The sequence below is a fragment of the Eublepharis macularius genome, chromosome 15 (assembly GCF_028583425.1).
Source record: "Eublepharis macularius isolate TG4126 chromosome 15, MPM_Emac_v1.0, whole genome shotgun sequence".
Taxonomy (NCBI): Eukaryota; Metazoa; Chordata; class Lepidosauria; order Squamata; family Eublepharidae; genus Eublepharis; species Eublepharis macularius.
The window spans coordinates 23,510,111-23,536,687 of record NC_072804.1 but is presented as its reverse complement, the minus strand read 5'-3'; the positions used below and the strand labels follow the sequence as shown (position 1 = coordinate 23,536,687).

Sequence of the window (26,577 nt, the reverse complement as noted above, 5' to 3'; positions counted from 1 at the left end):
CATGGACCAGTTAGTTTAGATTTCTAGCAAGCTTGTGGGCTCTTTAAAAAATCCGGAAAATGTTCATTGTGTTCAAATAGGTATGAATAACTGCTGTTATCTATAGATAGTTATGCACTAGCTGTATTTACAATTATTCTTCCTCGCTTTTTTGTAAACGTACTGAAAAATCAAACAGGAGGGAATCAACAGCACTTGAACAAAACAGACAGAAAAAGCACATGGATCCTTTGAAGAATTTTATTTGTGATTAGAACTGAGTGATACAACAACCGAAGAAAAAATACAGGACTCTTCTGCTCCCCCCGCCCCCCGCCCCAAGTGTGTACCACACCATACACAACTAGATTTCATATTGTAATACAAAGAATTGAGAACTACAAAATTAGAACTTCGAAGTCATTGCATATGTGGTCAGAAGATAATTAGAGTCCCTACATTTTCTAACAGAAACATGAAGCAATGGCTTTTGTGATGCAGCTGCAACCCTCTGGCCATGTGACACAGCGGTGCAACATCAGGACTGTCTGCTGATTAGTGTTCACAGGACATACAAAGTTAGGAAACAAGCTGAAAGCCATTAGTGCCATGCAGTCCACGGGAAACATTAACGGTTCCGGTCTCTCCTCTTTTCTTGCAGTGGTCAGCTGCTTCTCTGTTTTCCTGCAGTGGTAGCATTATTACCATAAACGCTCCTCTCCCCATAACCCTTCTGCACCAGTCTTAAAGAGGCTAATTTGCATTGCTCTTTTAAACTGCTCCATACCTACCTATCTGGAGCCTAATATAGGCATTTTGTTTCTAACGAAGCTGCACCCAACCACTGAACTCATTCTAATAGTCTGTGCTTTCTCAAAGTACAAAGGGTAAGGCATTCAATGCTACTGTACCAAGCCTTATTTTTCCATTACACAGCCTTGAAGTGGTATATCATCCAGTACTAAGTTCTAGCTAATTCGTTAAAAACAGTATCATAGCTTCCCCTGACCTTAAGTCATACAGGAATTTTACTTGCTTCTGTTACAATCGGATGTAAGCTGACTTTTAAATTGTGAAAGAATCCCCATTATGGGAGTAAAACCTTCACTGTTTCTGGAACATTCACACACGCTACCCAGCTTAGTCTCTGCATTTTTTAAATGAGAGCGTTGAGAGAAAAGGACAAGCTCTGCCACTTAATGCCAGCGTACAGCAAACCTTGCCAGGGCTTTCCCGGCCTTGGCTTTAATTCAGTACTGGGAAAAGCCACTGCTGTATGCAGCTGCTGCTACTATAGGACCAGCAGCTGCCACAGACATTGGCCAGGCCCACGTAGGAGGCCACAAGCTTGGATCACGTGTATTTTCTTACCCAGGACTTGGCAATGCCCCCCCAGGTTTCTAGGAGCTGGAATTCTACCGTTTGCTAGAAAACAAGTTAGTGAAATAGGTGATTATTCTGTTGAACAGATTACCTTAAGCTTCATTAGAAAACAGGCAGGGTGCTCAGCAGGAAACAAGAAGTCACTTCATTCTTCTTAGACAAAACAAGTAGGTTTAATATCTCAGCTAAGCTACAATCCAAAATAAGAAGGGAGGAAGACCACATTCTTTAAAGCCTCAGGATAGCGTTGCTTCTAGTTAAACAGTGCAGAAGCAGATCAGTTCAAGAATATAAACTCTCAAAAATATAAATGCAGAGTCACCTCCCAGTTGCAAGGATTTTGGAAGCCACTTACAACCAACGTAGGCTCTGGGACAAGAACCACTTTTAGAGTGAGCAGATAGCAGCACACTTTAAGCAGGACACTGTGAAAATAGCTTGCCTTCATATATAAAGCAATGTGGGCTTGAAAAGTTACACACAGTGGTTCAGTGTCTTCTTCCATGGTTTACATACTAGGAATAAATCCAGTTTAGCTACTGCGGCATACACAGGATTAGCACCTTCTGCTTGTTAATTTTCCATTATAATCTTAAGCAATCAAGCTGTAACTCGAGGGTGTTATTTGTTCTGCTTTTTACATGAAAGACAAAAAAACACTCAGTACGATCCGATACATTCTAGTGGTTAATAAACTTAAAATTCTAACACATGACAGCATTTCTGAAAGTGTTTAGGAGTCAGTCTTCTTTTTATTTTTCTTCAGAAAGGAAGGCGTACGGAACTTCTTCTTCTTCTTGGACGGAGACTTCCCAGGAGACTCATCACTGCCTGCATCCGCTGTTGCCCCCTCCTCAGCCAATGGGGACAATGCTTCTTCACCAGGCTGCGCTTGGGGCTCTTGATTTTCAGCAGGACACTCAGTCTGGCCTGGGGTCAGTTCTTTATCACATTTACCTTCCTCTTCTTTTCCAAAGGTTGGGAAGGTGAGGGCTTCAGAAGGCTCATCAGGGGTGAGGTCTGGGAGGCTTTGCTTGAAAGTTGCAGCATCGCTATCATCTTTGTAAACCTGGTCAGGCTGCCTCTCTAGTGGAGCAATCGAAAGGGAAAAGTCTGTTAAGGTGTGCTGGGTGCCTAAATGGGTTCAAACAGAAATCTGCTCTGTGCAATAAATTACATGCAGAGCCAGGCATTTGGTCCCTACATAAGTGGCTGTTTAGCCACGTGGAACTCTTTCCCTCAAAGTTTGCAGAGTCAAAATTCAATCATGCAGATCTATGCCATTAATAAAGTGACAGACGTTGGTCTGTGGTTCATGTGCAAAAAATTCCTCTTGGGTTCCTACATTCCTTACAGCATTTGTCTTTCTACTAAAAGCACTTATGGCAACATACAAAAAATGTGTTACTACTTGCCACATTTTACCTTAATCCAACTTGGTAATTACTTTGCTTATATAAACTGAACATGAGAGAGAACTCATGCTTGTTTACCTTCATTTTGTCAAAGCCTCTTTTGGTTTTCATTCTCATGGTAAGCTTTACAGGCCATTTAACACCTTCTTGGAGGAGTTATGGTTTCATAAACTTGTCCAAGAGAATCCGCTACCTGTAGTCCAGAAGACTGGCTTGTGCCAGACACCCAATGCGCCACTTTGGCTATAAGCATCTCTCTGTAGAAGGGCTGTGAGACCTTCTGTGGAAAGCAACTCTCCAGGAAGAAGGCAAATTTAACTGCTGCCTGCTCATCCACAAAAGAAACAGAGAAAACGATACAATGCCTTTATCTGTGGACTCTGCAGATATTAAAAACAGACTAAGATTCCAAACTCACACAGATCCATCAGGGCTGGTTCAATATTTTTAAAAAGGTAAGAGGCTTGCAAAAGCAGACGCTTGCATCAGCTCCTGCTTCCGGTAGGATGTCATGAGAGCTTATGAGTTCTCCTTAATCACTTCTGGAGCTCATAGATCGAAATTCAGGCTGGATTAGAGACACTGCAGTGGAAGAGGGTGGGGGAAGCAATGGTTCCTGTTTTCTGCTTTTTCATTATGCATGACCTGGCTTTCAGCCTAAATTTTCTTTAAACAGTGAAAAAATTCACTTAGCTATCCCACATCTATAGGCTTTCAGTCCTACGATGGAAAGAGGGCATTAAAGCAGAAAGTGACCTTAGGGAGAAAAGGCCATGACTGAAAGGGAGAGGAGCTTCATTTGAAGAGTATGTCAGACACAGCAGACGCGTCCAGGATCATCACATTTTAGCCCCTACAGTTTGCACTCAGGAAGAAACAGAATTAAACCAAGTCACACCACCACCACTCCAAAAAGTGGCAGCAGCAATTTTTGAAACTTTGTTCTTTTAATGTTAATAAAGTGCTGTGGTGGTTTTCTGTTGTAGCAGTGACTTTAAAAATACTTCTATCATTAGTATTGCCCTGAAAATTTCCCATCCTGCATATGTTTAAAGTTATTTCAGTGTTTAGTTCATTTTTCTTTCTGGCGTTTATATTTCACAATTCTGTATGTGATGCATTTTTATAAGAAGCGTAGAAGCTTTTATAAGAATTTGGGGTTTGTTAGCTCAGCAGTAACAACCACTCCAAACTCAGCAAACCAAAAATGTTAGAAGTTTTAAATCGGGTTAAGATGATTCAAAAGCAGGGTGAAAGGAGAAAGCCATTTGGGAGGTTACAAGTTGCCTAATAGAACTGTAGTATGATTAACTTGGTTGAAAATACTTCATAGCATAGATCTTTCCCCCTACATTTAGCATGAAAGATAATGATTTCATGTCAACATGCCAAATATTTTGTCCAGGTAAATTTGAAGAATGTTGCTTATTTTATCAATAAGAATTTTATCAATAATAAAAAAAAATTAGAGCCTGTGTGGTGGTGTGTTTAGTGTGCTGGACTAGGATCTGAGAGAGCCATGTTCGAAGCCCCACTGCCGTGGAAACTTGCTGGGTTATGATGGGCCAATCACATCCTGTCAGCCTAACATACCGCACAGGGTTGTTGTGGGGATAAAATGGAGAGAATTACGCAGGCTGTTTAAGGTTCTCATTGGGGAGAAAACCTGTGTATAAATAAGGTAAATGTTCAAGAGAACGTAAAAAAATGCTGACATTTAAGGCCATTGGTGCTGCACTACTCAGTCATCACAAGAGGGAAAACGTTACACTAAAGAGGCTGAACTTTTAAACCTTTTCTTCAGATACTTAAGCATATCAACATCAAATGATTACATTTTATTTGAAACAATTTTCAAGTCATAAACTGAAAGTGTTGCAGAATTCGAAATTTTGCAGCACTATAAAAGCTAAGTAAAAATCATCCTTATGGATAAAACAGCCTCACTTATAAAGTCACCCCGTTAAAAAAGCCAACAATGTATGGTTCTATTCAGGCAGTGACTTAATCAGCTGCACTGAAAGAATTCCACAGTTCAAGGTGGTGAAGAGTGACAGACGGCGGCTTATCTGTCACTGGTGCTCTGATCATCAGTACAGCCATGCCACTGGAATTCCAGCCTATACAGAGCCTCCTTTGCTGCCTCCTGCAGCTATGTGTGAAAGAATGTTTGGTGACTAGTTCCATCCACTCAGGAGAAGAGGGCACCAACACACATAGTGGGAGCACCAGAGCTTCGCCATCCCTCTGGATTCTTTCCTGGAGCAATGCGGAAGACCAAATGTACACGTAAAAGGCCAAATGATGGTAGAGGTGGAGGGTAGGTTGTGCAACTTGGGCTGATTCCGCACACATTGGATGATGCACTTTCAATGCACTTTATCAATCGTTTGAGGTGGATTTTTTGTTCTGCGCACGAAAAAATCCATTCCAAATGATCTATAAAGAGGATTGGAAGTGCATTATCCAACATGTGCAGAATCACTCTTGAAGAAAAAAGCTACAGCTAAGTAACCTGTTCTTCTTTGGATCTCTGAGCAGGCACACAAATATAGGATTAGCAAGCTTACCTACCGAGTGGCAGGACACATTTTATCTGGCGAACATGGAGCTGAGCATAGGCCCTCCAAAAGCGTATCTGTTGTGGCCCGGATGCATCTAAGGCATAGTGCTTCACAAAGACCGACAGCTGGGACAAGGTTGCTGCTCTACATAACTCAAGAAGAAGATGCCCTAGCAGAGGGGGCGTGGCAAGCAGTGCAGAAGGGTCAATTTGTTGCCTGGTCTAGTGATTCATGGCTTAAGTAGAGAGATGGGGACCTTTTTGTGGCCCACCACAGCAAATGAGGAGGTTGGGGGTCTTTTCAGAACAAAGTTGTTCTGTCAATATAAAAAGCTAATGTCCTGCTTCCCTCTTAAGGGTCCATCTGAGGATACATTTGGAAGAAGACAGGCAAGACCAGGTCCCAGTTCTAAGAAATTTAGAGACAATTTTAGAAAGTAATTTGTTCATCTGGGTGAACCATTTGTTTTAGTACAGGATCAGAAGTGCAAACACTTAATTGTCTCACAGCTTATGGCAAACAGAAAACCAATCTTTAGGGACAACAGGTGAAAGTCATGTTAATAGAGTTCATTTGAATGGTTCGTGAACTATGAAAGAACTACCCAAAGGCTTCAAGAAAGAACAGAAGGGATGGTGGGAGGATCCCTCCAATTACCACTGAACCATAGGTTGAGAAAACAGTGACTGGTCACCGATACAGAAGCAAAAGGCAGAGACAGAGACTGAGTGTACTTCAAGGCAGAAATCAAGCCCTTGGCTGTGTGTGCAGAAGGTAATCTAGAATTGGTCCCAGGACAACTGAATAGGTCTCAGTTATGGGATCTAAGATGTAAAAGCAGTTCCATTTGAAAAGGTAGAAACAGCAGACAGTTTCTTCACATTCAGGACTCCTTCGAGCTGGGAGGATAGCCCCTTGAGGGAGCAACCCATCAAGCTGTTCGCTTCAATCTGTTGATGACTGTGTGAGTATTCTATTCTGGTACAGCGGCAGGAAGTGCTTGATGGAGAATGTGGGAGAAAGTTACCTTGACCTGGTACAGGAACACAGCTGATGGGGCTGCTAGTGGGTGCTCAGGATGCAGCCCTCGTGGTCCTACACATGTGATGAGATAGGCACTTCAACCCAATGTGCCAGGAATCCATCCCTGAGAGACTGACCATCCTGGCCTGCTCTCCTGTAGAATCCAAGACATTTCACCTGTCTCCCTGTGTAAGCAAGCATAGCCTGTGGGTGGATGCTTCCACAAGGCAAAAACTGGTTTCAACTAAGTTCACTTGCGGGTGTGCTCAGGAATCTACCAGATAGTTGTCTCTCTCTGCTCCTCAGGTAGATCCCAGTGTGATCCAGTGAATCATGTAAGAAGCTACTCTCTCCTGGTTCTCTACATAGTACTTCCCATAAAAGCAAGATGTAGCACTCTGACATGAAGCACCACTAAGAATGTCCAAGGGCTGTTGGGGCACTGCAAGAAGTTCCAAAATGTTGATGAGGGTGTGCGTTTTGCTGAGCATCTAGGGATTGCCTAGGTGGAGAAAATGGGTTTTTAGAAGAGATTGGGATGTTTAGTTCACCACAAAAAAGAGTGAAGGGGCAAGTAAAATTCACAAAAGAGAAAGCTGGAAAACTGGGGAGTACAACAACCGAGATCGTTTCTAATGATGCAGCTGTTGTGGCAACCAAAGAACTGAGCTGGACAGTCTGTCCCTCCTTTGCAGCAGGAGGAGGTGTCTACAGAAGTCCTTTCAAGCTTAGCTGTAGAAGGTTCTGAACAGGGCTCTGTGCAGGTGCAGCAACCCACCAGTGTTGCCTACACAGTGACCATGAAGACATTTCCCATCCCAGAATCCATGATACAGAGCTTCAGTGGGCGGGCCCTTTGCTTCAGAGTATGTGAGAGAAATGCAAACCCTACCAGAGTTACAGGATTTCATTTCAGGGCAACAGGAATTTGAGAGGACCATTTGTCCAGTACAAAGAGAAGAAGAATAGCTCAAGTTTCCTCCTCCCCACAGGCTTAGAATCAGTAAGGACATAAAAACCCATGGAAAAAACTGTGTGCTAGAGCCTTGTGAAGCCAACACAACTCAGATGAGAGTATTTTATTTGAAACATCATGTTTCCCCTTTTAAGGCAATTTCAGAGTTCTGTTATGGATTTAAAAGAACATACTGACTCATTAAAAAAGGTAAAGGTAGTCCCCTGTGCAAGCACCGAGTCATTACTGACCCATGGGGGGATGTCGCATCACGATGTTTTCCTTCCTGGCAGACTTTTTACAGGATGGTTTGCCATTGCCTTCCCCAGTCGTCTACACTTTCCCCCCAGGAAACTGGGTCCTCATTTTACCGACCTCGGAAGGATGGAAGGCTGAGTGAACCTTGAGCCGGCTACCTGAACCCGGCTTCCACCTGGATTGGTCGTGAGCAGAACTTGGGCTGCAGCTTACCACTCTGCGCCACGGGGCTCTTTTACTGACTCGTTACTGGAGAAACTAGCAGTTTGGGCTCAAAATCAGAATCTGAATGTCTTTGATTAAGGAATCTGGATTTGGAAAAAAAAAAGACCTGGAACCATGTTCAAGTTCAACTATCAGTACAAACTCAGCTCTTGCTTATGTCACTCTAATTGATCTGTTCTGGTAAAGCAACTGAAATAATTAAGCATACTTTAAAACTGTAAATGCCTGACTGACCAAACCAAACACCAACCCAACACAAAAAACTTCACAAAAAAATGCCAGAGAATGAAGCAAAGCACAGAAAAGTCAGGGAAAGCAGCAGGAACAGGTTGGGGGGTGGGTGGGATGGTACTTACTATGGCAACAGGTATTCTTTAGCATATCCACCTCCTGTTTGTAACGCAGCCACAAGAAGAAAAAAGCACAAGTAGAGAATCGATGCATCCATCACAGCCATTGTGTTATATTAAAAGAATGGTCAGAACCATTCTTATAGAATACTGAATGAGGTGGAGTGAACAGACAGCTTCGTAACAGACAAGTGATAATTCCCAGGGTAAAAGGAAAACACACAACACACCTTAGATTACACCTGTTTGTATGCTTAATTTGTGTTTACCCAAATCATTGTGGTCAACAGAAGTCTCTGGTATTGCTTGGTAATACAGAGACCTTCAAGAAAACCAATGTTTAACTTGGCCTCTAAATTGAAACAGAAAACTATGCCCAGAGGTGTAATCCAGTTACAATAATGCTTAAGAAATGTGCAATAACCAAGCAGAATCAACTCAACTTTTGCCAGCACACACTCTGCCCAGCGTGCATGGGTTCTTGGATGAGCAGACCCTCCTCATTCATCTCGACACGAGGCAGATGGCACAGGCATCCATCTGCACAAGAAGGCCTGCCTCTTTCTTGGAGTGAGTACATGTGTGTATGCACGCGCACAGCAGAGCGCATACATTCACAAAGAACTGCAGGACAACAATCTTACTCATTTCAAAGTCAGCGTGGTGACAAATTGTGAACATAATCAGATTTCAGAAGTATTCCAAGCCAACTCTCTGATTTCCATACAATAGTTATTCTGTAAGTCCCAGACTAGAAGAGCTTCAAAAACATCTCTTCATACTGGCTGACTACAGATGAGTTTCAGTGTTAGGTGCAAAGCAATCCACACCGGAACAAAATCTTAATTTCTGATCTCTACTGACAGGGTCTGTATTGGCAGTGATTATCTATGAAAGAGGAGATCCTGGGGTCATAAAGAAAGCTCAGTGAAAACTCATTGCAATATGCTGCAGCAATGAAAAAGGCAAACCATACTGTCCATTACTAATAAAAAGAGCAAACAGTTTATTGCAGCTGCAGCATGGCCACACTTCAAGCACTGTACATCATTCTGGGCCCGTTCTCCATCTAAAAAAGATATGAGAAAGCTGGAAAACACCCAAGAAGTCATTATGTGGTTTTAGGATACTTCCTCTGCTTTTTTGCTTACAAAGTTGAACAAAAGATGGATATTTACGACGATATACATGATATAGAGGCCTGGATAGCCCAGGCAAACCTGATCTTGTCTAATCTCAGAAACTAAGCAGGGTCAGCCTTAGTTAGTGATTGGATGGAAGATCTTCAACAAAGAGCAGGGTTGCTATGCAAAGGAAGGCAACGGCAACCGAACTCTGTTAGTCTCATGCCTTGAAAACCCCAGCAGGGGTCACCATAAGTCATGTATGACTTGACAGCAGTTTCCACCACCACACGGTACAGAGACAGAGGAAAAAATGTCTTCCTCTTGCACAATACAAGAACTCAGCCACGCACAAAAACTGACTCACCGTAAGTTAGTAAGTGACCTTTAAATTCCCTGGCAAAAGATGTGGCACTGGTCTTGTCTTTTAAAAAGATGAGACCAATTCAGAGAAGCGAGGTTTATCAACAGCTATCATAACTGAAAGTTCCTCTGACCTCTGTGCCTAGAGACAGCATACCTCCCACCACTAACGGGCTTTGGTCCATCCTTCCCATGCACGGCTTGAGAGCTCTCAGAGCCACTGGGCTGGCTGCTAGTGGAAATCAAACCTTGTGCTATGCAAACCTTGGTCTGGTCCAGCAAGACCATTTTTACATTCTTCATGCACATTTCTTTATTATTGTGAGCACAACCACTAGCACATTTAGCTACAGAGCTTTACATGGTAAAAATACAAAAATAATCCTCTCTCGTGAATACTAGCCAATGTAGTAACTGAAACATGAAAACAGAGGTGCCCCAATAGGAATGAACGGGAATTTAGCTCCCTAGGTCATACCTTCCTGTAGCTTCAGCGGAGTACTGGGTGGAGTACCAGCAGCAGGATGGTCTGGAGAACCCTTTTCTCTCTGCTGGGAGGCATCTTCTGAGTCTTCTACAAAATGTAACAGTATACAGAAGTTAAACAGACCTCTACCCAATCAATGCTGTTTGGCAAGAAGGAGAAAAGTTGAATCACAGGCACAGATATCTTTGTTTAAGGTATTGTATTATTTGAGGTATTGTGACGTTGTCCAAAAGCCAGTTTCTAATATAAGTAAAAATGGCGATGCCATTGCATTAAAATGGCAGTCTCTTCATTGGCTATGTCATTACCCTTGTTAAAGGAGGAAGGCAATTTGGAACTGACTTAGGAGGGCAGAGGTGCTCTGACTCCATCCACAGGAAGCAATTCTGTAAAAAGCTCATCCATTATGAAGAGAAACTGAATGACTTCAAAACTCTTCCTGACTTGTCCAGCTAATGCAATCGTAATTTCATAATATGAGGAAATCAGTAAAAATTTAAACCACAGCAAGATATGCTCAACACATAACCACTTGGCCAAGAACAAATTCAATTAAAGAGCAATCCAATGTAGAAGTGTGCACACTTCTACATTGGGTTGTGATGAGTTGTTTGGCGGGGCAAGGTAGGGTCTGGTGTCAAAAACTCTGCTAATTCAGACCAGATTGATCTTTTGGATAGCAGGAACCATCTTTTGACTTGGTTCTGAAGTAACTCCTATGGGGTTCAACAGAGATGGAGGAAGAAGCTGCTGAGAGTCTCTGGACATTGAGTGCGTTGGCTGAGAACAGAAGCAATTTTCTTTGTTATAAGGATATCTCTGCCTGAATGGATTTGGGTAGAGGGATGTGATACTCAAGGATCTGGCTGTCACCAGATCTTTTTTAGAGTTTTATCTTTTTAGATTTTCATCTGAAGTGGACGAAACAAGTCAGATCCCTCAAAGGGAAGGTCTTCCACCCTCATCCTATGGTGAAGGGCTAGTGCCATTGTTCTGAGCCATGCATGTCTACTTTTCACTATAGCAGGGGCTATAGCTCTGGAAGAGCAATCCCCGATATGCCTAGCCATGTTAATTTGTTGCTTTGAGAGCCTTAAAGCTTCTCCTTGTAAGATCTTAGCAAGCCGTTACTTGTCATCAGGAAATAAATTCATGTATGGGACTAACTTTTCCCATAAGAAAAGCTGGCAGTGGGCCATGATAGCCTCATAATTATACCAATTCTAAAGGTCAAAGCTGCGGAAGCATATACCTTTCTACCAAATATGTCAAGTTTCCTGTCTTCCTTAGTGACTGGAGCCGAATGGCCCATGTTTTTTGGAGGCCTTTCCCTTGGACGGGCTGTGACAATGGAATTGGTCAGGGGGTGAGTAAAGAAAAAGCCTGACCCTTCTTGTTTGGTTTTATACATATTATCCAGCTTTTTAGACATCACTGGAGTTGAAGCTTGACTGGACCACACACTTTTGGTCACATCACGCATCCCGCCTGCATGATCAGAAATGCTACAGGCCCAGCTGCTTCCAAATGAAGGACCTTGAAGACCAGATCTGAAGAGTTCAGAGCAGAGCAGTTCACCTCAATTTCCAAACATCTCACCATTCAAACTAACTGTTCAGTGTACAAATGGAGATCCTCACTTGGCGAAATGTCAGAGTCCTGAGTAAGAAATTCTGGTGGAGATGGTTCTGATGTAAAATCTGAACCAACACTGGAGCCGTTATCAGACTGTGTGGCAAGGTTCAATGGCACTTCCAGAGCAATACTGTTTTCTGGAACCATAGTAGGAACTGATGAAGATTTTGCTTTATGCCTTGGTTCCAAGTGAACTGGCACATAAGAGTCTTCATCATGGAAGAAGTAATGAGGCAGCGGGTACATACCCGGTGAACCTTCGTACTCATATTCATAATAATGATAAGGGGACCCATACGGAGAGTAATGGAACCGATAGCGCCTTTGATGATGAGTCAGTTCCAGTTGATTGTTATTGTCAGATGGAACTGAGGAATCTCTATGCCTTTCAGCAGGCCAGACTGGAGATGGCAACAGTGTGGAAATAGCTGTAGATGATTCGATGACTTCAGGAATTTCACCCTCTGAGAGAGACGGAATCAACACAAAGCAACGTCTGGAAGTTGGTGATTGAGTTTTTGGAACCCTAGATGGACTTGATGGAACTGAGGTAGTCGGACCCAAAGAAGAGGATTTCTTCCTCTTATGTGCCTTGGATGATGAGGGTTTATTGATATTCTTTTACTTGAGCTTAGCCTTTTCAGCAGGTGGCTCTGACTGGCACCAAGGATGAACTGATGAGGATGCAGCTGAACCGACTGGTCCTTCTCAGTCATGTCACATGCCGAAGAGCCTGGCGGAATCGAGGAGGCCCATTCTGGGTGCTGTGGTTCCTTATCCACGACAGTGTGATCAGAGTCAGTGGAGCCCTTCAGTGCTGACACTCAAAGAGCTGCTTTAAACCGTGACACCCTTTCATGAAGTGCTTTGGGCATGAATTGCTTGCAGATCACACACCGTAAGGTGTCATGGCCTCCGCACAGACAGAAGAGGTATTTTTCGTGCCCATCTTGATTGGGCCATCTTCATGCCACAACAGAAACAATTCTTGAAGATAGCCTTCGACACCATGAAACCATGAAACTCACATAAAACTTGACAGATCTGAGGAACGGGAAAAGGAGATGTCCTTCTTCAGTGGTGGCAAAGCACGTGCAAAGGCTAGGCGAATGTCTCATGCCTCTAGGAACTTCGGAACATCTGTGGCTGGCCTGTGCATGAGCAGGTCCCATGTGGGACTGCACAGAAGACATGATGATGATCTGGCTTTGTTTTCAAATCCCAGACTGCACACTGCTAGTCCTCTGGATACACTAAACTTTTTTTTTTTTTACACAAATAGCAAAACAAACTCTGCAGCTTCAGAAAGCTGAATTGTCCTTGACAGTTCAGGTATCCCAAATTCAGAAACTGGGCATCAAGAGATACCTCAGGATTGGATCTTATAATTGTGCTGTCTGGTGTGTGACATTCTTTTGGCTGGCATTTCTGCCAGTTGAATGTGATGCACGACAGGTTCCCGACAAGCACAAGAAGTCACCTAAGACAGCCACAGGGATGCTATTCTAAAGGCTGAGGTCCTGCTTATCTTTTCTAATCTGGAGAAGAATTCAATGATGTTACTGCAGAAGAAGTTGTGCCAACCAGAAATATTTTATTTTAGGACTTTTGATCCCCAACACTTCTGTGCATAAAGAGGCTTTTGGGGAGACAGCAAAATCTTTCTTGCCCTGTTAGCTCCTCACCAAACATCCTTGGAACTGTCATATCCTTGTGGCAAAAGGGGAGCAAAATGGGGGGGGGTCAACAAAACTGAGGTGACAGTACAGTTGGGAGATATATCCACTTAGCCACTCCTGGTTTTGCTTAGCAGCAATACAAAACACACAGCACAGTCAGACTGTCTCTAGAATATAACCTCTATTATTTAAATAAAACTTACAATACAGATATTCATTGGCCAAATTAAAAAACAAAGCAGCTCTTGTATAAGGCTGAAATACAAGAGCACATTTAGCTGACATGACAGATGCATTAAAAGGAACAGAATAAGAGCCTTCAAATGTCCTAGCAACACCTCTGATCTGCCAGACAGTCCCAATTGCTAAGTCATTTACTTATGACAGTGTCTCTTAATTATTTCAATCCTTGTAATTTCTTTCCAAAGAGTCCAAATCGTGCTGTTTAAATTTCTCTAACATCATAGCATTGCATCAAGATGGGGCTTCTGATTACTGAAACTACCTACAAGATGAAGTACTACTTGCTGAAGCCAACAGAGGACCCCTCAGGGAGTGCCAGGGGAGAAAGTAACAAACCCTTCGACTTCTTGCATTAGGAAGTCTCCTGGAGTTTGGTCAAACACCTTTCCAATGCTCCATACAGAGAGCACTTAGGCTTGCCCCAAGTTCCACAGAGCCTTACAAAAATAATCCTTTTTTTGCTTGGTTCCCCACACTGTGCTCCATGTCCAGATTTAAACTGAATGTATGGGGGCTCAGTACTCATGCACAATCTTGTTTTGCATTTAGAGCAGGGGAATTTTGTGGGGAAACTATGTCTATAATGCCTCCAAGAATTACAGGTTATAAGTATTTGTACTCTGATCGAGGTAACTACAAGTTCTAGTGACTCGACTAGAATGGAATGTTCCCATTTAGGCCCTGCTATGATAGCAACAGCTCTGTAGGACACATCTTGCAAGCACGGAATCATCACACCATAACATTATGAAAGCAAAATGGACACCAGCCAATGGGATTGCTAGAGCAAGCCAGGCACACTAAACTACGTATCCCCGCCATCTTTATTCCACAGCAGTACAAATGTCCGACAAACACAAACCTTCCGACTGCCTCTGTTTCCTTTCCACTTCTTGGCGATATTCTTCCAGTTCCCTGTCTGTGAGCTTGTTGAAGGGGTTTGGCCCCGTTGTGCTCACGATGACTCGTGGCTGGTATTCCTTCTCAATTATTGCCTTGGATGCTGTCACCAATTCTCCCTGGTTGAAAGCAAAGACAGGTCTTTCACCAATTAATCTAGAGAGTGTGGACAATGCCTCAGGTCTAAAACAATAGGAAAAAACGATTCAAGTCTGAACTAAACGAAAACGAACATTTCCTGTTCTGTTTAAAGAAGGTAAGATTTCTCCACTTTGCCGTATGTTCCTGGCACAAGGGAGGTCAGCAGTCCACCTCCCATTCACAGCAGGGTGCGTGACCAAACCACCACTTGCTACAACATTCAACTGACTTCATGAGAGTGGGCATTTCAGAAGGTGCATCATCTCTACATCCAGTGCTTCTCCACTCTCAGACAATATATCAAAATGTAGTATGAGGCCTAAGACTGGCCATATACTTGCTGTTTAAAAGCATTTTCTAGGCAGCAGAATGGACAGAGCTCTTAAATTACCCAACCACCTGGTAAAAAATAACCCTGCAGAAAACACATGCAAATCATCCAGGAAGGAAAGGATGCTCAGACAACTGCGGGGATATAATTTATTTACTTCATTTAAACCCCACCTCTCTCCCCAATGGGGATTCAAAGCAGTATCCATCATTCTCTTCTCCTCCATTTATCATCACAGCAACCCTGTGAGGTAGGTTAAGCTGTGTTTGTGTGACTGGCCTACGTTAGAGTAGGGATTTTAACCTGGCTGTCCCAGATCCTAACCCCACACTCTAACCATTGAGCCATGCTGGCAGTTCTACAAAACAAGCTAACTTTTCTGAGCACAGCACATTAGTGCCCCAACCCTGGACAAACAGGAAGGAATTTGTCCCAGGAAAAGACAAGTATTAAGTCATTTTTTGTCTGTTCCTTGGGCAAGCTGACAGCTACATCCTGATTCCACCTAACAGCCCATGAAGGGCTTACCTCAGATGAGAACTTTCAAACGGTTCTCATTTATCTTGGATGTTTCACCTTGCAAATGTTCCTCAAGTGGTGGTGGTGGTGCTGGGCTGTGCATGACCAGCTCATTAAACCAACTGCCACAGCTTTAACCCTGGAACGTGGGTACAAAACACTTATTTTGCCTCTACTATATAGAGATTGAGATCCTAATCACTTTATCTTAACCATATAAAGCAATGTTCCATAGCATGCCCGGATCATTCAACATTACAAATAAAAAAAAGAAGTCACATAGGACATTTGGAAAATTCACTTATTCATTTACACAATTCTGTATATTCGAATAGATTATTCTTTAAAAAGAGATTTATTCTAAAAGGAGGCACTTCATTTCAGGATCTGAAAATTAAGACACAATTGCATCCAAATGTATTCTTATTGCTGGCAATTATGATGAAACCTGCAACATCAACCTGAAAACTAAAGATTAGCCATTTAAATTCTGCATAATACTTGTACGATGAGACCTTGAAGAACGATCTTAAAAGAAGCTTTGTGGCCCTTGGTGCCTCCTGGACCCTCTATAGGTCAACTTTGAACTGGTCTAGGGAATGGAAGTCATGCTCACTCCTGGATTGTTAACAGGACACAGAGTGCCAGTTCTGCAGCTGTTTTCTCGACTTGCTATCGTTTCTGAACATTTTCCGAAGGCAGCCCCATGGAAAGTGAGATACAATTATATCCTAATTTGGATGTTATGGATGCATGAGTTACCCAAATTATTTTATTTTCATCCAGGGAACAGGTGTACTCAGCAAATGACATACTTGGTTACTGCCGACACCTGGACAAGTAATGGACACAAGAACCACATCCAGAGGTTTCAGGATCAGACATATTCCAATCTACTTCGCTATTAGGTTTGCTTGGTCGCCCAGTTCAAGGACCCGTTCAGGGTATAATTCCTCCCTACGATCTGATGGGAAAGTGATACAGAGCTAAGTATCATCTGCATTCTGCTGATGACAGCACAAACCACATTTCCCAATTTTGTCACCTAACCATTTTACGTAGATGTGAAATAAAATGAATGAGATGCAACCGGGTAGATCCGCACAGGCTAACAGCCATGATGGAGAGCAACAGTCTCCTTGAACCATTTTCTAGAATGCCCCTTCAAGGAAGAATATGTCACTCAACTCCAGGTGATACAGGAGACCATGGCTGATGTATTGCAACCAACTGAACTCTCCGAAGAACCAACAAAGATGCACACCAACTGTTCCATTCCCTGTGCATTAGGGCAGTTAAGGGGGTTGCAGACCCAAATCTAGGTTGAAAGCCAGATGGTGAAGTATCCACGTGATCAGTATCATCCAGTAACATGTTCCCATGTGAAATCTGATTAATTTGCATTGTGAAATAAACTCCCACAAGCCAGCTACAAATTTGTCTTTAGAAAGTGTCTTCTAAGTCTAGCCATATAGCATGCCTCTTTACAGGAAAATAGCTACCACCAGACTTAAATTATTTGTGTAACATAATATGTGGTTAAACAAGTCAGACTTGTGTAACTGGGACCACATTCGGGCTAGCAAAAAATGGATCTCAAATTATAGTTACTTGAAAAAGACCATGCACAGAACAAAATCACACACAAAAAAACCTTGCCATCTTCCAAGAGCAGAAAAGTTAGTAAGATCAATGTAAAATGTTTATAATTTATTCTGAAGGGTACTTTATAGTTTACATCAACATACATTCGCATGCATAACTTGTAGATTCACCTGGCCCTATACACATTTACAGGCAAATCTTGGGAAGTCACAAACTAGGGTAAGACAGAGGTAAAAGAGCAAACAACAGCATTTAGAGCAGTATGACAGGGCAGTAAGTACCTTTCTAACAGAGACAGATTTAGCTGGACTAAAGGCCTGCTCTGTGGGATCGAGCCCTTCAATTGTTTCCGTACAGTCTGAGAGGGGAGCATCCTGCAACAGTAAATTGAGTGAACAGAGCAAACCAAAGCTTGGGCTTTTCTTTATTAGCTAACAGCAGCATGATATGGTCTAAAAAGCATGCAGAAATGCAGCTACTAGTGGATACAAAAAGAATGAAAACAAAGCAACAGGCATAAATCTGTCAACCCCAACCCAAGATGCCCTGGCCATGATAACTAGTCAAACTTCATAAAGTACATTAAAAATGCATTTGTTATCACTCAAATTTGCTTAGCCACCCCCCATTTGGATAAAGCCCAACTTTTTAATCTATTAACCGGAAGACACGTAATTACCTTCAAACTAGTCCTTCCCATGAATCTATAGTTTGCATCAAAGATTTCATTTTTTATAAGACTTGTACTCTGTTTTTCAAATCCAAACCATGACATAAAGCCTGACTAGTTCAGAATGGGGGCCCATGGAAAAGCAGCCTGTGCAACTCATGCACTGCAACCAGCACTGATGGCGACACATTCATGCTTCCACTGCAGCTCTGACCCTAAGCAAGGTTGCAAAAACAGAAAAACATTACCTCTAATACTTACCGTATAAGCAGTTAGTCTCTGCCAATTAAAGAATAATTTCATAGTGATGCGTTAGGTGACAGCAGGAAGAAACCTCAAATTACCTCTAAATGAGTATTTTAAGCAGCCCGTTTCCTCACCTGTACTAGGTTTCTGTCCACAACAACCCCGGAAAGAACCTGAGACTGTGGACCAGCAGTCTTAATGTCTTGCAGGTTTTGCTCCCGGATCTGTAAAACGGAAATGACATGAAATTCATATAAACAGCAGACAAAAATGTGCTCATGGGTCTCATCTATGTATGAGCCACAAGAAAAGGACTCCTTTCATCTTGGTTGAGGCGATTCAGATACATAAGGAATCAGTTCCATCAGCTACCACTGTAATTTATTATTTTACATCTTAGTGAACTGGATTAAGCTCCCAGGCAACCAAGCGTCCTGCACTAAACCCCAGATTTTGGGACTGCAAGATGCAGTTTTCATCTTTGCTGTACATTTACAGCATGAATGGCTCATTTTATGGCATTCGCTTCTGCAGAGGAAAGACGGAAAGGGGCTCCTTGGAGCAGGATATTTGCTAAGCAGAGGGACAGATCATGACAGCTGTGAACATGGGGGGCCAGCACTAAATGAAGTCATAATATGACATTGCAAAAAGGATTGATCAGACTTCACCTAACTAAGCTCTTAGGAAAAGATTTCCCATTACTTTTTCACAGCAGCCAATTAGAATCCTGCTTTCAAAATGTATTTAAGGCAATACTACATGCTCTGTGACAGGCTTGAAGTGTAGTTTTGGTGGAATGACTGCAAGAACACTTCCTCTATTGCTGCTTTTCATACCTTAAGAAAACATGTCATTAAAAATTGCAAATACACTTTCAAATGCTTCTCTTTGAACAGGGCATACAAAAGCATAACTGACATTTGTTATAGCCAGAGCTATAAGCAGACTGTAACAAAAATTCTAAATTCAGCTCTCAGAAAAGTATATATAGACTTACAACAATTCAATGGGGAACGCAGTTCCAAAGACTTAAAATTCATAACTACAAGCAAGAATCTGTGGACTGTGCTAACTTTGGGAGCCAAGCTATTATAATAAAGGACAAGGCCAAGAAACTTTGGCTATATAAAGAGGGGGAGGAATGATGATTGATCCTTGCTGCATTTGTTTATTTTGCTTTAAAGTTGCCGCTTCAGCAATGTATCTGACACCTTAAGGCAATGCCAAGAGGGTCTGTATGATTCTTGCCAAATTGAGAGAGAAGACAGGCCCTGCATGTTCCCAGGCTAAGCTGAAAAGTCAAATCCCACACAGCAGAGGCTCCTGTTCTGTGGAGGAGGCATTAATAAGAGCTAAACTGCAAGAGAGGAATTACACTAGGACACTCACGTGGAGGGAGTCGAAATGTTAGCAGGAAAGGTGAGTTATAAAAGAGATTGGGAGGCTCTGTCAATTTCCCCTCTCTACAGAGCCAGCAAAGATGGCTCCTCAGAGGGTTCTTTATTATTTCCTCTTCCTCTCCTAGAAGAGGAGGTGAAATTGACAGAGCCTTTGGCAGGCGAAGATGAAATTAACAAACCCTCTGAGAAGTGACCTTTGCTGGCTCTGTAGAGAGGGGAAATTGACAAAGCCTTCCAATCTCTTTTAAAACTCAGTTTCCTGGCTAACACTGTGACTCCCTTCATGTGCTCCTCCTCGTGTAATTCATCTCTTGAAGCTTAGCTCTGAGTGTATGTTTTTTCCCCATTCCCTCAGACAGTTATCTTGTTTAAGACAATTACCACTTTCTTTATGATGCCTGAATGATACCAACGAAGAGAAATAACATTTCTAAATAAAAAAACTCCCTCAGAATCCCTCAATATATACATATTTTGCACTATTTCAAAAGCCATAAAAATCATTCAGAGATGCCACTACAAACCTTGTTCCTCATTTCTTGGACCTCCTTTGGATTAGTGTTCAAGGGAACAAATAAATTTGGGACAGCAGAGGTGGCAGTTCTATGTCCATCCTCTTTAGTCCACTGTAATATCAAGAATAATTACATAAATTAAAATTGCTAACGTAGTTACAACATTCATAGCAGCAAGTTTACAGCACACTAAATCATGCATATGTACATCCGAGAACTGAATCAATGACTGCATTCTAGCATTGTAAAATACAACCATTCCTCAATTGTGATACACTGCATTTTTGCATATTCAGAAGTAAGATGAAAATAATCAACTATAAAATTGAGTAAGCAGAGTATTGGGAAAGGTGTTACAGAAAATAGCTTCCACAGATCCAGTGGAGCGCAACCAAATAATCAATCAGCAGATGCCGATTTAATGCACTGTTTAGAAGTATTATTGTTTCATCCAAAATCAGATGGAAAAGTCAGTCTATAAATACAGCAGGACTACCAAGATTTAAAGCTGCCGTTTAATTCTCCCATCATTGATTCACTTCCCTGGAACTCAAAACACACCAAAGCCAACAGAAAGCACAAGATGACAGGAATATGAGAAGCAGTGCGATGTCAACAACCAGGTTGAGTGAATGATTCCGTGTGTGGAAAGAGTGGGCATCACCAAAGTTTTGAATTCAAAACAAAATTCGGAATGTACTGTTTTCAGAATTGTTTCTGCACAGGCAAATAAATGGTTCAGCCTAAGGGAAGAGTTTGGTGATGTCAAAATATTTCATATAAAAGCTTACAGCTTAAGAGATTACAACGAAAAACCCCATACACAAAGCACTTCATGGTTTGTTTGCAGGAGGTTGTTTTATATGGCCAGTACATTTAGTATGTTGGAAAGGGGGCATTGTGCCACAAGTATAAGCATTTGACTTCCACAATAATTTATGAAAATGCTCAGCCTCATTTGTTACATTCTAATTCTTAATGCACAGAAAATGCACTGAACATTTGAAACAAACCTGTTGTACACAGATGCTAACCCCCACCCTGAATAATTCTGAGACAAAAAAGATAGCCAGAAATAGAACTCTTAAAAAGCAACACAATTTTAAAATGTTTTGCAAGTATGAAGTAAAAAAATGGAATGAACATGGAGCTATGGATACTCACTGATTCTTATCTTTTCACGTAAAAATAACTCCAGCTTTTTATTAAAGATATTTAACAACAATATTAAAAACCTTCACATAACTGAAACTTCTTTAAAACTAAAGGCATTAAAAATTAAATACACAAACTAGGAATACTGCAGCATAACTCCTACAAGCTGCTCTAGCAAAATATTAAAAACACAGTGGTTTTTAAGTGCTAATTTTGCTGTATGATAGTTTCAAATAGTCATTTCTTTATATGTTCAAACAAAAGAAAACTGTGTAAACCCTATAAATATTTTCATGGTAGTACCACTGCCAAGAACAAAAAAACGGTTTCAGGATTTGACAGTTACGAAGTAAAGAATGCTAGTTAATCTTCAACAAAAAGGGGGGGGGAAATCACTACACAGTTCAGAGAACATCCCTTTCCTGTGGGTTTTCCAATGATTCAGTATTTCCCGAGAGCTACAACTTTCCCTCCTTAAATTCTGAAAGGGAAAAATTGCAATCAAAATTTAGGGAAATATTCAACTTTATACTGAGGGTAAAAATGTATTATGCACTTGAACAGTATGATTTTACATACTTGAAACTGATATTAGAATGGCTACAGACAGAGATATCTGGCAAATATCTAACATGCTTGGACCGTTCTCAGTTTTTTCCCTAATGGATTTATGAATGCCAATCCATTTCATGGTTTGCCAAGTTATATTCATAATACTTAACCTTTAAATATTAGAAAAACACAATGGCCACTAGAAGCACAAAATGTGCCATATTTGCTATTTTTAAGGTAAATGAGAGAATCACTATTGCATGTTGAACCCAACTTTCATGAATATTGAATGCTTAAGGAATCTCACAACAGCAAAATCAAAGAGAATATCCACAAATGGGTAGATAAAAGATGGCAATCCCATGCAATTTGTTGACAGCTGGTTATTACAATACAAATACAGCAGATAGCTATAAAATTACAAAAGGTTATAGGTCTAAATCTATTCTCTGTATCAGTGATACACATTCCGTGGCTCAGGAGCCACCTGTGGCTATTTGACAGGCCACTAAGGCTCTTCTGGACAATAATCTCCCATATGGTACCTGCTCCACATTTCAGGAAAGTTGGCAAGGCCATTGTCCTGTGGGGCCTGCGGCAGGTAGCTGGATCTCACCTAGGAGCAGCCATCACAAGGACTACAGATAGGACAGATAAGCTGTGAGCTGCAAGCCTCATGCCAGGGATGGAAGTAAAGGGCCTGCCCTCTTCACCCCCCCCCCCGCCTTGTCTCCACAGCCTCAGCACTCTCACCCAAGCACTGCAACAGCTACCAGGTAAGAGAGCAATCTGGCCACAGAGGGGCACTGGTGGCTTTACTCCTCTTTCCTTCACATCAGAGACACAAGAGCTGGGCTAAGGATCAACAGGGGTGAGGAGAGACAACCCTACCTGCTTAGAAGTAATCTGATAATTTAAAAGGTTATAGTTACAGTGATATTATTATATGTGTGGGTTTGGCAAAGTGGCGTGCAAGGCATATGTCCAAAAAGAAAACTAGTATATGACAGCAGCAAAAGAGCTATCGAGAAGTGGGTGCCAGAATTGGCAGTTCATAGCTATGTCTGAAATTTTGTCCTTGTTGATAAGTAAGCTCGGTATTAATGCTATGCAATGGTTTACGGCAAGCATTTCTTACTTTTCGGAAAAGGAAAACTGAATGGCTGATGTTCAAATGCGAGTTTAAGTTTTGATAACTATGAAGTAATGTAAAATAATTTAATTGAAAGGTTATGCTTAACAGTTAAACTTCCTTGATTTTATGTTTTATACTTTGGATTATATTTTAATAAAACTAACAGCCTAGCTGCAAATCAAAAACTAACAAATTTATTATAGTGAGGTAGCGCCCATGTCATCAGATGCAAAAGAGCCTCTGGGCCCATGAAAACTTATGTGACAACTTTCAAGTAACAAAAGACAATTTGTTACCTTGGCTACAGCAGACTAACAGGGCTACCCCCTCGGGATTTGTTAATAAAATGTTTTTTAAAAAATGAAGTTATATTCTTCAGCCTTAATAGGGACAGAATATTTACTGTTACATATTACATTTCCTAAACCTGAAATTATGCAGAAATCTTGGTTTTCTCAGCCATCATGTTTTTCATTTTCAAAGGTTAAGCATTTTAGATACTACTTGGTAACACCAAACAGGGATTCTGCCTCACCTCAAATTCTTTTGAAAAAAATATTTGCCAACTTTTCCAAAAAATGCTTTCACTTTTTCAAAAAAAGACACATTTTTCAGATTTCTGATTATATTACAAAGATTCCATTAAAACTTCAAGTTACTTATTATATCATCAGCAATATATTAACCAACCATTACAAAAGCCTGTATTCATGCATAAAGTACAAATTTTAAAAATAGTATATGCTATGATGAGCAGCACTTCCAAACTGCTACCACAATCCACATGATAGCATTTGAAAACCTTTAATCAGCACTGAAGTGTACGTTTTAACTTTGTAAAACAGCACTCTTATAACTAAGTCTCCTCAGTAGTGCTGATGATTGCCCAAGCTGCACTTTAGTCATGCCACACCCAGCTGATACTGGAGGAAAGATTGTCAAATTATGGCCATCTACTTACATGCAACAATTCATGCAGAAGGCTGTGAGCATTGGGAGGCTTTAGGGGTGATAGAGGAGCAAGAGAGGTCAAGCTATTAAGTGGAAGAAATGCTAAACAGGAAATAAAGCTTTTAGAAACCTGAGTCTATTGGTGGTCTACAGACTGGCATACATACACTTGAGCTCATCCTGTTCAGACCCACTGACTGCATTCAGTGGTGGCAACTAAAGCATATACTCCAGATTACGATCAGGCTTCTAGACGGAATACTACATGGAGCTGTGTGAATTTTTTCAGACAATATGCTGCTTTAGCTGAAGATATTAATTATGATTTTTTTCCTATAATATATTTTCTTTTCTGTTATCAAGTTATTCAACTAAAGCTGTTATTTTTTTTTCATCAGCTTGAACAGCACAGCGCCACTCCCTTCCACTGAGAAAGTGGGATTCCATTTAAAGACAATGTATTTACTACCATTACAGCACTTTAAATGGACATCTCAATGGAGCCGGATTAGAAAGCAAAGGAAGCAGCTCTATTTGACTTTATCCTCAAAGCCTCACAGTGCCTGCCACCCCAAGTTGCTCTACATCATCTAACTATGAACAGTAAGGTAGGCACAGACCAAGCAGTTGGTAATACAGCTTGGCACGCAGACACCGGACGAGAGAGACTGCAGCAAGGGTTTCACGTGATCGTGTGTAATGTTCGTCCACACCTTAGTCTTCGACTTGGGGCTGCCGCCATTCTGCCCTTCTTCAGAAGCATCGTCCCCTCGGCCTGAATTCAGCCACCTTGTCTTCTCTCGCTGCTGTTTCTGAAAACTATGCCGCAGAGGGGAACACGTGCCTGAGTCCCCATCACTAGCAAAAGAGTACCCTGTGACACTAGCGGGGATCTCCACATCACTGAATTTTTTAGACTTCTCTCTCAGAGCAGGGCATCGATAGGGGTAGCCAGTTCTGTAACCCTGAAACACCACAATAAAATGCTTTCATCATTTTGGACAGGATTGCTTAAAAAAAACTCTAACAGTCATTAAGGTAACCATTATCATACGCCACACTGTAAATGTCAAGTTTAGCCCTGAGTACCCATGACCTTTTGGTGTTTTAACACCTCAACAAAAAATGGCCAACACACTGAAGGAATTCCTGCAATAGAAAAATCAGTGTAAGTCTTCTTATATAAAATAGTAAACAAAGTTTGCCTTCACGAGGAAAATCTATAAATTATAATACAGGGAGGCAGTTCAAGATCTGTTCATTTCCATCCATGCTGGGTCCTTGCAAACTAGACCCATGCACATCCTGACCAACAAAAACTCCATCAGGAGAAAGCAGAGTCCTTTTTCAAGCTAGGACTGTCACAGTGACACTCTAATCAAGGGTATACTAAGTCAATTGAAACTAATCAGCTTAGGAAGGCATTCTCGTAAAACCTTAGAGCTGGGCAGCATTCATCTATACTCTAGCTGTTGCATGTATCATGGGTGGGGCAGGTGGCGATCAGCACAATTCTGTAAAGGAAACAGAAGGTGCCAAAATGCTCTTTTCGCCACTCTCATCAGCTTAATAAATAATAATGACTGGCACTGCCAGCTCCTTTGAGGACAGGATTCTGAACACATGCCATTCCATTCCTCCTAAACCATTCTATTCCTCCCCAAAACAAGAATGCTATTTTACTGTCCCACAACAGACAGAAGAAATATATAGTTTATTATCTTATCTCAATGATATTTAAAGTACGTAAAAGAAAAATGAATAATGATTCGAATCACTAGGAAGCAGCCCATGTCAGCACAGCTAGCGGTGATTAAGCTGTGCTATTGCCTTACACTAGCAATAGTGGCTCTTATTTGTTTACAAGAGACAGAAGGTGGAGACCACAACAAGGAGGCACTCTATAAAACTGCTCCTGGATTGTGTTACCTACGTGGTGGCACCAGTCCACGCCTTTGTAATTGCAAGACGTGTTAAAATGAACGAACAAGGCAAAATACAACAGCACCAGGACAGAATCAGTAGCATTTAAAATAGTTAAAACAGAGGCAAAAGGCGCAGATTCAGCATTAGCAAATTTTCTGTATTATTTTTAGAAAGACAGCTGGTCAGTCAGTTTTTCTGGAAAAAGGCCCTCTTATTTCTGCTTCTGAAACTCTTAAAAATAATTTTATTCCAAGGCCCAGGATCCTTCTGAAAATTTTAATTGGAAACAAAACCTTTAATTGGAAGCTAAACCGTTAGCGCTAAGCAATTGAACAGAACAGGTTTATTTCTTACCAAGTTATCTAGCATTCGCATAAGAGCTTCAAATTCCTGCTCTCCTGTCTGCCATTTTGGATGAGATGCTGTCCCCTCCCCTTCTGGAGACTCAGGACATCGGGATTTTGCTTTGTATTTACAAGGGTCCAACAGCACTAAGTTGTCCGGGCCCCCTGCACTGGCCAAAGTACGTACCTTAAAATAATCAAAACAAAGTTTCTATAATAATGGAGATGTAATTATTATCACACAGTTTCTGTTATGATCTCTATCAACCAGCTTTTTAAAATTACAGTCACAGGAAAATAAACAAACAGAGATCATGCTTACTTGGATCTCACAAGCAACAACCAGGTTATGAATATAGTAGAAAGCCTCTTCAACACTTTCTCCAACAGACACCAAGCCATGATTTCTGAGGATGAGAACCTTGGGGAAGAGAAAAAGAAAAAGGAAAGCTGCAGTTAAGACAAAGTTCCAGGGCAAACATATTTCTACTGGTCTTTAAT

The 26,577-nt window shown here is 41.4% G+C and overlaps 1 protein-coding gene across 9 annotated transcripts in view; it reads right to left on the bottom strand.

The window, feature by feature from the left end:
* Positions 1-226: 226 nt before the first annotated feature.
* ADD1 (adducin 1) overlaps positions 227-26,577 on the bottom strand; it is a 71,554-nt gene continuing 45,203 nt past the window's right edge. For 3 of the 9 annotated variants that reach the window (XM_054999844.1, XM_054999845.1, XM_054999843.1), the window contains 10 exons: positions 26,399-26,497; positions 26,087-26,263; positions 24,520-24,771; positions 20,023-20,124; positions 18,230-18,319; positions 18,111-18,128; positions 17,461-17,553; positions 14,546-14,702; positions 10,118-10,213; positions 227-2,448 (listed from right to left, as the gene is read on the bottom strand). In XM_054999844.1, coding sequence (XP_054855819.1) covers positions 2,096-2,448; positions 10,118-10,213; positions 14,546-14,702; positions 17,461-17,553; positions 18,111-18,128; positions 18,230-18,319; positions 20,023-20,124; positions 24,520-24,771; positions 26,087-26,263; positions 26,399-26,497 — 1,437 coding nt within the window. In that variant the 3' untranslated portion in view covers positions 227-2,095. Of the gene's footprint in view, positions 2,449-8,157; positions 8,193-10,117; positions 10,214-14,545; positions 14,703-17,460; positions 17,554-18,110; positions 18,129-18,229; positions 18,320-20,022; positions 20,125-24,519; positions 24,772-26,086; positions 26,264-26,398; positions 26,498-26,577 lie in introns of those variants that run through there. The other 6 variants (XM_054999848.1, XM_054999849.1, XM_054999846.1 and 3 more) reach the window with 6 other exon arrangements.